The following is a 14848-nucleotide window of genomic DNA, read 5'->3' as shown; positions in this document are numbered from 1 at the left end:
GTCTCTTCCTCCATCAATCTCTCTCTCTCCACCCCTCTCTTCCTCTGTCTCTTCCTCCATCAATCTCTCTCTCTCCATCCCTCTATTCCTCTGTCTCTCCCTCATCCCACTCTCCCTCTATCCCTCTATTCCTCTGTCTCTCCTTCCATCCCTCTCTCCCTCCATCCCTCTATTCCTCTGCCTCTCCCTCCATCACTCTCTCCCTCCATCCCTCTATTCCTCTCTCTCCCTCCATCACTCTCTCCCTCCATCCCTCTCTTCCTCTGTCTCTTCCTCATCACTCTCTCCCTCCATCGCTCTATTCCTCTCTCTTCCTCCTTCACTCTCTCCCTCATCCCTCTCTCTTCCTCCATCACTCTCTCCCTCCATCCCTCTATTCCTCTCTCTTCCTCATCACTCTCTCCCTCCATCCCTCTCTTCCTCTGTCTCTTCCTCCATCACTCTCTCCCTCCATCCCTCCATCCCTCTATTCCCCTCTCCTCTTCTAACTCCAACTGGGATGGCTTCTGGATCAGTGCCAAAACATGAGACTACACTTCATTATAAATTCTGTAAGGTCGTAATGATTGAAAGACACCCACCGTTGATGAAGTCCTGCTCGTGGAGTGTGTGTATGCTAGCCAGGTGTCCGCTGTGCTCCCTGCAGTCCTTCTCTGCGTCCTCCCAGGTGTGTCTGCGGCTGAAGTACCTGTAGCAGTGGCCATGGAACTTCCTCCACGTGTGTTCACAGCCCTCCGTGTCTGCACAAAGAGTGAGAGAGCGAGAGTGTCACGTTCTGACCAGTAAAGGGGTTATTTGTTATTGTAGTTTGGTCAGGACGTGGCAGGGGGGTACTTGTTTTATGTGGTTCGGGGTTTGTTAGTATATGTGTTTATGTAGAGGGGTGTTTGGTTAGAGTATTCCGGGGTTTTTGGGTTATGTTCTTTATTTCGTATTTCTATGCTCTGTCTATGTTGTGTATTTCTTTGTTGGCCTGGTATGGCTCTCAATCAGGAAGAGCTGTACATCGTTGTTGCTGATTGAGAGTCATACTTAGGTAGCCTGTTTTCACCTGTCCCTTTGTGGGAAGTTGTTGTTGCATAGCTGTGTGTTTAGCCTGCATCCTGTTCGTTCGATCGTTTTCTTGTTTTGTTTTGTTCAGTGTTAAATAAAGTCACTATGAGCACTCAACCCGCTGCGCCGTGGTCCACTACGTACGACGCCCGTTACAGAACTTCCCACCACCAACGGACCAAGCAGCGGAGGAAGGAGCAGCAGGTGGACTACAAGGAGTACTGGACATCTTGGAAGGAAAAGGATCCTACACATGGGAGGAGATCCAGGCTGGAAGGGATCGCCTCCCATGGAGACAGGTGGAAACAGCGAGGGAGGAACGGCGAAGGTGGAGCGAAGACCGGGACTGTTATATGGGTACACGATTGGCATTTAAGCCTGAGAGGCAGCCCCAATACATTTTTTTGGGGGGGGCACACGGGTAGTTTGGCTGGGCCAGGGTTAAGCCCCAAGCCAACTCCCCATGCTTACCGGAGGCAGCATGTTACTGGTCAGGCCCCGTGCTATGGGGTGATGCGCACGGCGTCGAGGCCAAGCATTCACAGGCCGGTGTGCGCGGTGCCAGCGCCCCGCATTTGCCAGGGGGAAGCGGGCATCCATCCAGTAAGGGTGGTGCCAGTACTGCGCTCAAGACCGCCAGTGCGCCTTTACGGCCCAGTGTATCCTGTTCCCGCTCCTCGCACTAGCCCTGAGGTACGTGTTTCCAGTCTGGCACATCCAAAGCCAGCACCACGCACCAGGCCTCCAGTGCGTCAGCCCAGTTCAACTCGTCCTGTTCCTGCTCCTCGCACTAGCCCTGAGGTGCGTGTATCCAGTCTGGGGTATCCAAAGCCAGTCCCACGCACCAGGCTTCCAGTGCGTCAGCCCAGTCCAACTCGTCCTGTTCCTGCTCCTCGCACTAGCCTTGGGGTGTGTGTATCCAGTCTGGCATCTCCAGTACCAGCCCCACGCACCAGACCTCCAGTGCGTCAGCCCAGTCCAACTCGTCCTGTTCCTGCTCCTTGCACTAGCCTTGGGGTGCGTGTTTCCAGTCTGGTACCTCCACTACCAGCCCCACGCACCAGGCCTCCAGTGCGCAGTCCCCGTCCAGAGCTTCCGATGACAGTACCCCGTCCAGAGCTTCCGACGACAGTACCCCGTCCAGAGCTTCCGGCAATAGTGCCTCGTCCAGAGCTTCCAGCAACAGTACCCCGTCCAGAGTGTCCGGAAACAGTGCCCCGTCCAGAGTGTCCGACGACAGTGCCCCGTCCAGAGTGTCTGGCGACAGTGCCCCATCTAGAGATGGCCCACAGTCCGGAACCAAGAGAGACGGCCCACAGTCCGGAACCAAGTGAGACGGCCTACAGTCCGGAACCGAGTGAGACGGCCCACAGTCTGGAACCGAGTGAGACGGCCCACAGTCCGGAACCGAGTACAGTCCGGAACCGAGTGAGACGGCCTACAGTCCGGAACCGAGTGAGACGGCCTACAGTCCGGAACCGAGTGAGACGGCCCACAGTCCGGAACCGAGTGAGACGGCATACAGTCCGGAACCGAGTGAGATGGCCTACAGTCCGGAACCGAGTGAGACGGCCTACAGTCCGGAACCGAGTGAGACGGCCTACAGTCCGGAACCGAGTGAGACGGCCTACAGTCCGGAACCGAGTGAGACGGCCTACAGTCCGGAGCCGAGTGAGACGGCCTACAGTCCGGAGCCAAGTGAGATGGCCTACAGTCCGGAACCGAGTGAGACGGCCTACAGTCCGGAACCGAGTGAGACGGCCTACAGTCCGGAGCCGAGTGAGACGGCCTACAGTCCGGAACCGAGTGAGTCGCCCTACAGTCCGGAATCGGCGCAGCCAGAGTCGCCCTACAGTCCGGAGCTCCCAGAATCGTCCTTCTGCCCGAGGTCTACAGCGACGTGCCTCAGCCAGAGGTATTCAGCGGGGGTGGACAGGTTAGGTGGGGGACTAAGGCCAGAGCCTGAGCCACCTCCACAGTAGGAGGATTGGGGAGGGGGGGGGGGGTGGTAGCATGGGAACCGTCGGTGATGGCAGTCACCCTCCCTTCCCTCCCTTTAGTTTGGGGGGGTTTATTTTTGTGTTTATTGTTTTGTGTGAGGTGCATCCGGGGTCTGCACCTTTGGGGGGGGGGGGGGGTACTGTCACGTTCTGACCAGTAAAGGGGTTATTTGTTATTGTAGTTTGGTCAGGACGTGGCAGGGGGGTATTTGTTTTATGTGGTTCAGGGTTTGTTAGTATATGTGTTTATGTAGAGGGGTGTTTGGTTAGAGTATTCCGGGGTTTTTGGGTTATGTTCTTTATTCCGTATTTCTATGCTCTGTCTATGTTGTGTATTTCTTTGTTGGCCTGGTATGGCTCTCAATCAGGAAGAGCTGTACATCGTTGTTGCTGAATGAGAGTCATACTTAGGTAGCCTGTTTTCACCTGTCCCTTTGTGGGAAGTTGTTGTTGCATAGCTGTGTGTTTAGCCTGCATCCTGTTCGTTCGATCGTTTTCTTGTTTTGTTTTGTTCAGTGTTAAATAAAGTCACTATGAGCACTCAACCCGCTGCGCCTTGGTCCACTACGTACGACGCCCGTTACAGAGAGAGCAAGAGAGAGATAAAGAGAGAGAGAAAGACAAAAAGAGAGAGCGAGAGAGAGAGAGAATGTAAACATGTTTCCCATGCCAATAAAGACCCTTGAATTGAATTGAAATTGAATTGAGAAAGAGAGAAAGACAAAAAGAGAGAGGGCGAGAGAGAGAGAAATGTAAACATGTTTCCCATGCCAATAAAGACCCTTGAACTGAATTCTAATTGAATTGAGAAAGAGAGAAAGACAAAGAGAGAGAGCGAGAGAGAGAGAGAGAGGGGTTAGTCTACAGCAGGTATTCGCCAAATAAAAATGTGATTCACATAAACATTTTTTAAAATAATAATATGATTATTAGCATTTTCTTTCCTTCACATTTTCAAACAGTCCAGTTATATTTTCCAACGGGGCTATACATTTGGGTGAAGTTTTTTTCTTGCCTCAGTAGCCTCGTTTCACTGCCAAAAATAAAATGAAACCATCTAGTGTTCAGCGAAATAACAACGCAATAAAAAAACTGTAAAATGACAGTGAAAATAACAGTAGTGAGGCTATAGACAGGTGGCACCAGTACAGAGTCAATGTGCGGGATCACCGGTTAGTCGGGCTAATTGAGGTAACGTGTACATGAATGTATAGTTGAAGTGACTATGCATAGATGATAAACTAAGAGTAGCAGCAGTGTAAAAGAGGGGTTGGCGGGGGGACACACACAATGAAAATAGCTTGGGGGTAAAAGCTGTTGAGAAGCCTTTTGGTCCTACACTTGGCGCTTCGGTACCACTTGCCATGCGGTAGTAGAGAGAACAGTCTATGACTGGGGTGGCTGGGGTCTTAGACAATTTTTAGGGCCTTCCTCTGACACTGCCTGGTGTAGAAGTTCTACAGCTTAGCCGCAGTGATGTACTGGGCCGTACGCACTACCCTCTGTAGTGCCTTGCGGTCGGAAGCTGAGCAGTTGCCATACCTGGCAGTGATGCAACCAGTCAGGATGCTCTCGATGTTGCAGCTGTAGAACCTTTTGAGGATCTGAAGACCCATGCTAAATCTTTATAGTTTCCTGAGGGGGAATAGGTTTTGTTGTGTCCTCTTCACGTCTGTCTTTTGGACCATTCTAGTTTGTTGTTGATGTGGACACCAAAGACCGCCCCGTCAATGAGAATGGGGACGTGCTTGGTCCTCCTTTTCCTGTGGTCCACAATCATCTCCTTTGTCTTGATCACGTTGAGGGATAGGTTGTTATTCTGGCACCACAAGGTCAGGTCTCTGACCTCCTCCTTGTAGGCTGTCTCGTCGTTGTCGGTGATCAGGCATACAACTGTTGTGTCGTCTGCAAACTTAATGATGGTCTTGGAGTCGTGCCTGGCCATGCAGTCGTGGGTGAACAGGGAGTACAGGAGGGGACTGAGCACGCACCCCTGAGGGGCTCCAGTTTTGAGGATCAGAGTGGCAGATGTGTTGCTACCTACCCTCACCACTTGGAGGCTGCCCGTGAGGAAGTCCAAGATCCAGTTGCAGAGGGAGGTGTTTAGACCCAGGATCCTTAGCTTAGTGATGAGCTTTGAGGGCACTATGGTGTTGAACGCTGAGCTGTAGTCAATTAATAGCATTCTCACATAGGTGTTCTTTTTGTCCAGGTGGGATAGGGCAGTGTGAGGTGCAATAGAGATTGAATCATCTGTGGATCTGTTTGAGCGGTATGCAAATTAGAGTGGCTCTAGGGCGGGGGTCGGCAACCCACGGCTCTAGAGCCGCATACGGCTCTTTAGCGCCGCCCTAGTGGCTCCCTGGAGCTTTTTCAAAAACATGAAAATGGGAAAAGATGGTGTGAATGTATTTTTGGTTTTAATATAATTTATTATCCAATGCTGTAAAAATGTGTATAATAAATATTTAATTTCAACATTTCTGTCAACGAAGATTTACGTCATAGCCTGCGACACACGTTTCTTTCAGCTCGGCGTAGTGCCAGACTGGTGGCTGTTGCAAACAAACCGGCGGGTGTGTCATGGGCCATGGATCCCAAAGGGAAAAAGAGAAAGATAGCTGAGGAGGACAGAGGATTCCACAGTTCTTGGACCGAATCATTTGCTTTCATTGCCAATGCGGAAGGATTGCCTGCATGTTTGCTTTGTAATGAGAAGTCGTCAAATAACAAAAAGAGTAACGTGGAAAGACATTTCCATTCTTCCTGACAGTTATAGGAACATGAAGAAATATGCATTTGGAGTATTATCCATCTTTGGATCAACATACCTGTGCGAACAGATATTCTCAAACATGAACTACATAAAATCCAAATACCGCACCCGGCTCACAGATGAGAGCTTGCAGTCCTGCGTGAAGATTAAAGTTACATCTTACATGCCCGATGTTGAGAAGCTGTCTAGTGATGTCCGAAAACAGAAGTCACATTAAACGGGTAAGAACACAATCCTGTCATAGGCACATATTTAGTAACAAAGTGGCTGTTTTTATAAAGTGATTTCTGATTTTTGTCAGTATATATTTGGAATGACACATAGGGATATTATTGTGTTTTGTTGCTCAGGTCCGAGGATGGCTGCATTGTATTGTGCATGTCAAAAGAGAAGAGGGTGCTGCTGCATTTTACCCTTGCACATTTGCAGAAAACTAAAGAGAAGAGGATAAGAGGATGCACAGAAATTGAACTTAAACTGTATTATTTTAATTTTATATACTTTACCTTTTCAAAAGGCTGCTGTTTTATTGCACTCTGTCTGTTGCCCAGATAAGGGGGAAAAGAGAAGAGGATTGTATGGTATTATTGAGGATTGAAAAGCATTTTATTTCCATGGGGAGGTCGGAAATTACAGGAGGCCTATTATGCACGTTGCACATTTTGTTGTTGTTTTTTCGAATCCTAAAATAAAAATGACATCAAATCTGATTTCTGTATTATATTTCTATAATTTCATCAATGCAACGAAACATAATACATTAATATTATAATGGAAGTTAAACTTAAAGCCCCATCGTACAGCAGAGTAGTCACGTGGTGCGTCATTCTCTCCAGGATGCGCTGCAGGTAAAATAAACGTTTAATCATGAACGCTCATTATGTATTTGTAGCCTACTTATCATTTTGATAGTAGGCTAATATAACTAATATAGACACTTACAGCATGTGTTGCCTTCATTATAAGGCTTATATAAGGCTTTTAATTTTTTGCGGCTCCAGACAGATTTGTTTTTTGGTCCAATATGGCTCTTTCAACATTTTGGGTTGCCGACCCCTGGTCTAGGGTTTCTGGGATAATGATGTTAATGTGAGCCATTACCAGCCTTTCAAAGGACTTCATGGTTATGGACTCAATCAGGGACATGTTGAAAATGTCAGTGAAGACACCTGCCAGTTGGTCAGCACATGCCTGGGGCACACGTCCTGGTAATCCGTCTGGCCCAGAGGCCTTGTGAATGTTGACCTGTTTAAAGGGATTACTCACGTCGGCTACGGAGAGCATGTTCACACAGTCATCCGGAACAGCTGATGCTCTCATGCATGACTCAGTGTTGCTTGCCTCTAATCGAGCATTGAAGTGATTTAGCTCATCTGGTAGGCTCGTGTCACTGGGCAGCTCGAGGCTGTGCTTCCCTTTGTAGTCTGTAATAGTTTGCAAGCCTTGCCACATCCAACGGGCGTTGGAGTCGGTGTAGTATGATTCAATCTTAGTCCTGCATTGGCGCTTTGCCTGTTTGATGGTTCGTCGGAGGGCATAGCAGGATTTTGTATAAGCTTCAGGGTTAGAGTCCCGCACCTTGAAGGCGGCACTTCTACCCTTTAGCTCAGTGCGAATGTTGCCTGTAATCCATGGCTTCTGGTTGGGGTATGTACGAACAGTCACTGTGGGGACGACGTCCTCGATGCACTTATTGATAAAGCCAGTGACTGATGTGGTGTCCTCCTCAATGCCATCGGAAGAATCCCGGGAACATATTCCAGTCTGAGCTAGCAAAACAGTCCTGTAGTTTAGCATCTGCTTCATCTGACCACTTTTTTATAGACCGAGTCACTGGTGCTTCCTGCTTTAATTTTAGCTTGTAAGCAGGAATCAGGAGCATAGAATTATGGTCAGATTTGACAAATGGAGGGTGAGGGAGAGCTTTGTATGCGCCTCCGTGTGTTAACCATTACTCTCTCGGGGGAATTCCACTAACGGTCCATATGGAGCCAAATGTAGCTGCTGCTCATTCCGTTTGCTCGAAAATTGATAAATGCTTAAAATAAGTAAAGCCTGCGTCCATAGAGACACATACCAGCTCTTCTGGTAGTACTTCTACTGCCAGTAGTACTACACCTGCACCTGTCGACGACACAAAATGTTCTGCTTCCGCAAGCACATCCAATGCTAGCATCAGTAATTCTACATTTGCTGTTAGCCCAGCTAGCATGGACACTGACAGTTGTGAATCTGATGCAGCCGAAGAGCTACTGCCCCCTTACCTGGGAAAGCACCGAACAACAAGGACGTTGGACCATCGAAGAGGTGCAAATATGATGAGAACTACATTGATTTGGGATTCACTTATATTGGGAGTAGTGCCTTTCCTTAGCCACAGTGTGTTATATGTGGAAAAGTACTATCTCACAACTCAATGAAACCTTCACCCTTGCGCAGACATTTAGAAAACAAAACATGCCAATTTCAAAAATAAGCTACAGTAGTTTTTTGTTGTTGCAAGAATTAAGACGACTTTCGAGTAGTAAGACATGTATAAAAGCAACAGATACCTTTAATAAGAAGGGGCTAGAAGCATCTTATATGGTGAGCTACCGAGTGGCTAGGAAAGGCAAGCCCCATACTATTGTGGATGACTTAATTCTTCCTGCTGCCGGGGATATGGCTGGGACAATGTTGGGGGAAAAGGCCAACAAAAACTATATGTCCGTTACGTTTATGGGGTCAATTAAGGAAGACATCCTCTTCTGCAAACCACTGGAAACCAAGAGAACAGGAGAGGATATTTTTAAAGTACTGGACAGCTTTGTGACATCAAATGGACTTTGGTGGTCAAGATGTGTTGGTATCTGTACTGATGGCACAAAAGCCATGACAAGGAGACATAGTGGAGTGGTAACGCGTGTGCAAGCAGTTGCTCCTGACACCACTTGGGTACACTGCAGCATCCACCGAGAGGCTCTTGCTGCCAAGGTAATGCCTGACAGCTTGAAAGATGTTTTGGACACTACATTGAAAATGGTTAACTTTGTTAAAGCAAGGCCCCTGAAATCTTGTGTATTTTCTGCACTATGCAATGATATGGGCAGTGACCATGTAACGCTTTTACAACATACAGAAGTGCGCTGGTTATCAAGGGGCAAGGTATTGACACATGTTTTTGCTTTGAGAAACGAGCTCAAAGTTTACTTTACATAATTTTCACGGGTCTGACCACTTGCACGATAACGAGTTTCTCACACGACTGGCCTATCTAGGTGATGTTTTTTCTCACCTGAATGATCTGAATCTAGGATTACAGGGACTCTCCGCAACTATATTCAATGTTCGAGACAAAATTGAGGCTATGATTTAGAAGTTGGAGCTCTTCTCTGTCTGCATTAACAAGGACAACACACTGGTCTTTCCATCATTGTATGATTTTTTTGTGTGCAAATGAACTCAAACTTACGGACAATGTCAAATGTGTTATAGCGAAGCACCTTCGTGAGTTGGGCGCACAATTACGCAGGTACTTTACCAAAACGGATGACACAAACAACTGGATTCATTATCCCTTTCATGCCCTGCCTCCAGTCCACTTACAAGAGAGCCTCGTCGAAATTGCAACAAGCGGTTCTGTAAAAATTGTATTTAATCAGAAGCCACTGCCATATTTCTGTATTGGGCTGCGCTCAGAGTATCCTGCCTTGGCAAATCGCACTGTTAAGACACTGATGTCCTTTGCAACCACGTACCTATGTGAGAGTGGATTCTCGGCCCTCACTGGCATGAAAACTAAATACAAGCACAGACTGTGTGTGGAAAAGGATTTAAGACTGAGACTCTCTCCAAAACAACCCAACATTGCAGAGTTATGTGCATCCTTTCAAGCACACCCTTCTCATTAACCTGTGGTGAGTTATTCACAATTTTTTTTAAACAAATAAGGTTTTATTTGTAAGATGGTTAAATAAAGAGCAAAAGTATTGATTATTATTATTATGTTATTATTTGTGCCCTGGTCCTATTTGTGCCCTTGTCACTTCCCACGAGCCGGGTTGTGACACAAACTCACACTCATTCTTATGTTAAATAAATGTATCGTATAGTGTGTGTGGCAGGCTTACAATAATGTCAAAAAACAACATTTGAGAGTGCGCTGACCCTGGTGCTAGAGGGGGTACGCAGCTGGAGGTTGAATGTTTGAAGGGGTACGGGACTATAAAAAGTTTGTGAACCACTGGTCTACAGAAACACACACATGAACAGTATACACATGAATGCACACCCATGCATACTGCTATATTTCTGGAACACGCAATAATGTGCATCGAAACACAAACACACAGTTCACACTGTTGTCCTGTTTCTCACATAGCATCTCTTCCCAGTGCTCTACTCACAGTACTACATAGAGCCATGGCTACAGGAAACTGATGCAAGAATTAGAATCAGAATTAAAAAACAGATAAAAACACACCTTATGGAACAGAGGAGACTGTGAAGAGACACACACAGACACGCTTACACATACACATGATAAGACACGCACTCTACACACACCTACACATGAATTCTGTATTGTAGATATGTGGTATTAGAGTAGTGGCCTGAGGGTGCACACTTAATGTGTTATGAAATGTAATGTTTTGTAATATTTTAAATTGTATATAACTGCCTTAATGTTTCTGGACCCCAGGAAGAGTAGCTGCTGCGTTGGCAATAGTTAATGGGGATCCTTAATACATACAAATACTCTCCCTACTCCAGCAATATGACTCCCCTCCCTCCCTCCCTCCCTCCCTCCCTCCCTCCCTCCTCCCTCCCTCCCTCCCTCCCTCCCTCCCTCCCTCCCTCCCTCCCCCCTCCCTCCCTCCCTCCCTCCCTCCCTCCCTCCCTCCCTCCCTCCCTCCCTCCACTGTGATGTCCGTCTAGGCCTAATCCTAGTTCGGCTGTGGGCTGGGATGGGAGCAGTATGAGGAAGCAGCTAAGCCTTGTGAAAGGCAAATGACAACAAATGACAACAATCCCCAGAAATATCTTCCAGTGGAGACACTCTCCAGGCTGATTAAGCCCTGTCGCAGCCATGTCACAGCCCTGTCAGCACTGAGCCTCTTCCTCCCTCCAGCCTTCCATCTCATCTCTCCATCTATCCCTCTGTCTTTGTGGGGGTTTACTACATGCTGCACCTGTCCTCAGTGTCTACAGAGGGGGTGTGTGGGAAACAAAGAGAGTGGGAGTGTGTGTATGTGTGTGTGGGAAACAAAGAGAGTGGGAGTGTGTGTATGTGTGTGTGCATCTGTGTTTTGGGATGGGGGTTCAGTGTTTGTGTGTCAACCCAGCCAAGCCCCCTTTCCCACAACCCACCCTTCCCCTCCAACCCCTGCAGAGTGGGGATCAAAGAGAGATGGCCTCAGCCTTTCCTCCAACAAATCTAAAGTGACACCAGTAAATTGGGCCGTATGGGGCCCTGCTTAGCATGCAGACACTTACAGGCTGGCCTGAGAAGAGCTCAGAGGAGAGGGACCGAGGAGAGTGTGTGTGTGTGTGTGTGTGTGTGTGTGTGTGTGTGTGTGTGTGTGTGTGTGTGTGTGTGTGTGTGTGTGTGTGTGTGTGTGTGTGTGTGTGTGTGTGTGTGTGTGTGTGTGTGTGTGTGTGTGTGTGTGTGTGTGTCTGTGTGTGTGTGTGTGTGCGTGTGTGCGTGTGCGTGTGCTTGCATGTGTGTGTGAGAGTGTTAGCGAGTGAGTGGCAGGTAGCCTAGTGGTTAAGAGCGTTGGACCAGTAATCTAAAGGTTGCTGGTTCCAATCTCTGAGCATACTAGGTGAAAAATCTGCCAATGTGCCCTTGAGCAAGGTATTTAACCTTAATTGCTCCTGTAAGTCGCTCAGGATATGTGCGTCTGCTAAAATATCAAATAAAATGTTATTGGTCACATACACATGTTTTGCAGATGTTATTGTGGGTGTAGCGAAATGCTTGTGTTTCTAGCTCTGACAGTGCAGTGATATCTAACAAGTAACAGCTAACAATTTCACAACATATGTCAATGTAAATGTGTGTGTGTCTATGACTACATCTGTGTGTGTGTCTGTGTGTGTATCTTTGTGTGTGTCTCTGTGTGTGTGTCTCTGTATGTGTGTGTGTGTGTCTCTCTGTGTGTGTCTCTCTGTGTGTGTGTCTCTATATGTGTGTCTCTGTGTGTGTGTGTGTGTGTGTGTGTGTGTGTGTCTGTGTGTGTATGTCTCTGCGTGTCTCTGTGTGTGTCTCTGTGTGTGTGTCTGTATGTGTGTGTGTCTCTCTCTGTGTGTGTGTGTGTGTGTGTCTGTGTCTCTGTATGTGTGTCTCTGTGTGTGTGTGTGTTTCTGCGTGTGCGTGTCTGTGTGTGTGTCTGTGTGTGTCTCTGTGTGTGTTTGTGTCTGTGTGTGTGTCTCTTTGTGTGTGAGTCTGTGTGTTAGTGTGTGTGTCTCTGTGTGTGTGTGTCTTTGTGTGTGTGTATCTGTGTGTGTGTGTCTGTGTGTGTTTGTAAGTGGTTGAGTGCTAGCTGAAGAGAGGCTGTCCAGTCCACTTATATTACTCAAAGCGGCTCCATACGATGCCATAGCTAGTAAGGGACTGTTCTCCACAATACTGTGCCGTGATAATAGAGTCCTCAGACACCTCTCTACCTGCCTGGAGGAAGGCTTGAAGTGGACCGCTCCAGAGCAGAGCTGTCCATGGTTCTGAAAACAGCAGAATGCATTAGCCCCGCTCACTATCACTATTAACAACCTCCCAATGGCCGGCGCTCAAAGCAATCTAGTCTCCATTGGCTCCCAGTATGGGGAACAACATGTAGCAAACTGCTCAGCTGCACCCCTCATAATAAGAAGCAATACTTAACATGTAGTGAGAGGGTAACTACAGTAGAACCTCCCGCCTCACAAACACAGGCACATTTGTACACAGCATGTAGGAATGCATGTTGAATGAATGGCGAATTTGCCATAGCACCGAACAAATTGCCGAACGCACGCAGGCTCACAAGCAGACACACACACACACACACACACACACACACACACACACACACACACACACACACACACACACACACACACACACACACACACACACACACACACACACACACACACATGCTGCGCTGTAGAGGCCTGTGTAATTAGGTGAGTGAACACATCTGCATGGCTGCAGACACAAATCTCCCCTTCTGCTCCCAGCAGGCTCCAAGATAACGCACTCACTCACTGGGCTATGGTGTGTGTGTGTGTGTGTGTGTGTGCCTGTGTGTGTGTGCCTGTGCGTGTGCCTGTGTGTGCGCATGTGCATGTGCGTGCGCATGCGTGTGTGGATAAGGGGGAGGCCAAACTTTCACTTATAGGATGAATTAGACAGAGCAAAGATGAGAGATAATGTGAAAATCACTCGGTCTGCTGTTTTTAAGTATCATCCAGACTTCACGGAGAGAGGAGACAGCTGACTCTCTGTTCTCTCCACAACTCACTACAGCCCCCACACACACTCTGCTGCCTAGGTGGGTTTAATCATCATATAATACTCTGGTGTTCCAATAAATTGCACTGAACAGTCAGCCAGATCGCTCAAGATTGACTTCGAAATTGGACCTCTGTCCATGTCCTGAGTACGTCGGGAAATGCCTTCAAAACCGGCCAGTAGGGACAACAGTGAGTGCTATTAGGATCAAGTAGGCTTGGGTTTTTCTTATCTAGGGCGTTGTGGATGTACATCATTCCATGACTCTGGGTCTGAAGGCTGCGAGTTCCATCTCAGTTGTAGACACTTGTTTGGTTTTAATTGTTTTGTTTTATTGTTTTGTTTTAAACTTATCCAAAACCTTGACCCTTAACTTAACCATTTGGAATGAATGCCTAAACTTAATGTTTTAACCCAATCCAAAACCTTAACCCTTAACCTTAATTTAGACATTTTATGTATGGAGGAACTTCGAAATTTGACATTTAGAGAAAAGTGCAAAAATGGCAAATTCTGCAGTGAGACTTTGAGAGCTTGTTGTGAACACTATGTGTTGTTTACTCATTTCTGTCAAGTGGGTGGAGATTAGAATGTCCTGGTGTGTTATTGCTGGTCCTGCAGGGCTATGTCTGCTGTCTGTTTAGATCACACCCCAATCAGCCCTAGATTCTCCTTTCTACCCTAATACCTTCCCTAACAGTTTGCCTGCTCCGTGGATGGTCTTGGTATGAATGTCCAACTTGGCTTGCATTGGCGTAGACAGTGTTGTTATCCACAGAAATGGGGAGAATGGGGACACTGGGGGCCACACACACACACACACACACACACACACACACACACACACACACACACACACACACACACACACACACACACACACACACTGTTCAAAAGTTTGGGGTCACATAAAAATGTTCTTGTTTTTGAAAGAAAAGCACATTTTGATCAGAAATACAGTGTAGACATTGTTAATGTTGTAAATGACTATTGTAGCTGGAAACAGCTGATTTGTTAAGGAATATCTACGTACTGTAGGCGTACAGAGGCCCATTATCAACAACCATCACTCCTGTGTTCCAATGAACTTTGTGTTAGCTAATCCAAGTTTATCATTTTAAAAGGCTAATATCATCATTAAAAAAACATTTTGCACTCATGTTAGCACAGCTGAAAATTGTTGTGCTGATTAACGAAGCAATAAAACTGGCCTTCTTTCAACTATTTCAGTATCTGGAGCATCAGTATTTGTGGGTTCGATTACAGGCTCAAAATGGCCAGAAACAAAGAACTTTCTTCTGAAACTCGTCAGTCTATTCTTGTTCTGAAAAATGAAGGCTATTTCATGCGAGAAATTGCCAAGAAACTGAAGATCTCGTACAACCCTGTGTATTACTCCATTCACAGAGCAGCGCAAACTGGCTTTAACCAGAATAGAAAGAGGAGTGGGAGGCCCCAGTGCACAACTGAGCAAGAGGACAAGTACATTAGAGTGTCTAGTTTGAGAAACAGATGCCTCACAAGTCCTCAACTGGCAGCTTCATT

General features: G+C 47.1%; 1 protein-coding gene across 1 annotated transcript in view; it reads right to left on the bottom strand.

Annotated features, from left to right (window-relative positions):
* Window positions 1–14848, bottom strand: part of ncanb (neurocan b) — a 254548-nt gene that overhangs the window by 19655 nt on the left and 220045 nt on the right. Inside the window, exon 12 of the mRNA XM_045697231.2 lies at window positions 582–740. Within this exon, the coding sequence (XP_045553187.2) occupies window positions 582–740 (159 nt within the window). The remainder of the gene's footprint in view (window positions 1–581; window positions 741–14848) is intronic.

The sequence above is a fragment of the Salmo salar genome, chromosome 16 (assembly GCF_965601325.2).
Source record: "Salmo salar chromosome 16, fSalSal1, whole genome shotgun sequence".
Taxonomy (NCBI): domain Eukaryota; kingdom Metazoa; phylum Chordata; class Actinopteri; order Salmoniformes; family Salmonidae; genus Salmo; species Salmo salar.
This window is presented reverse-complemented; position numbering and strand designations above follow the sequence as displayed.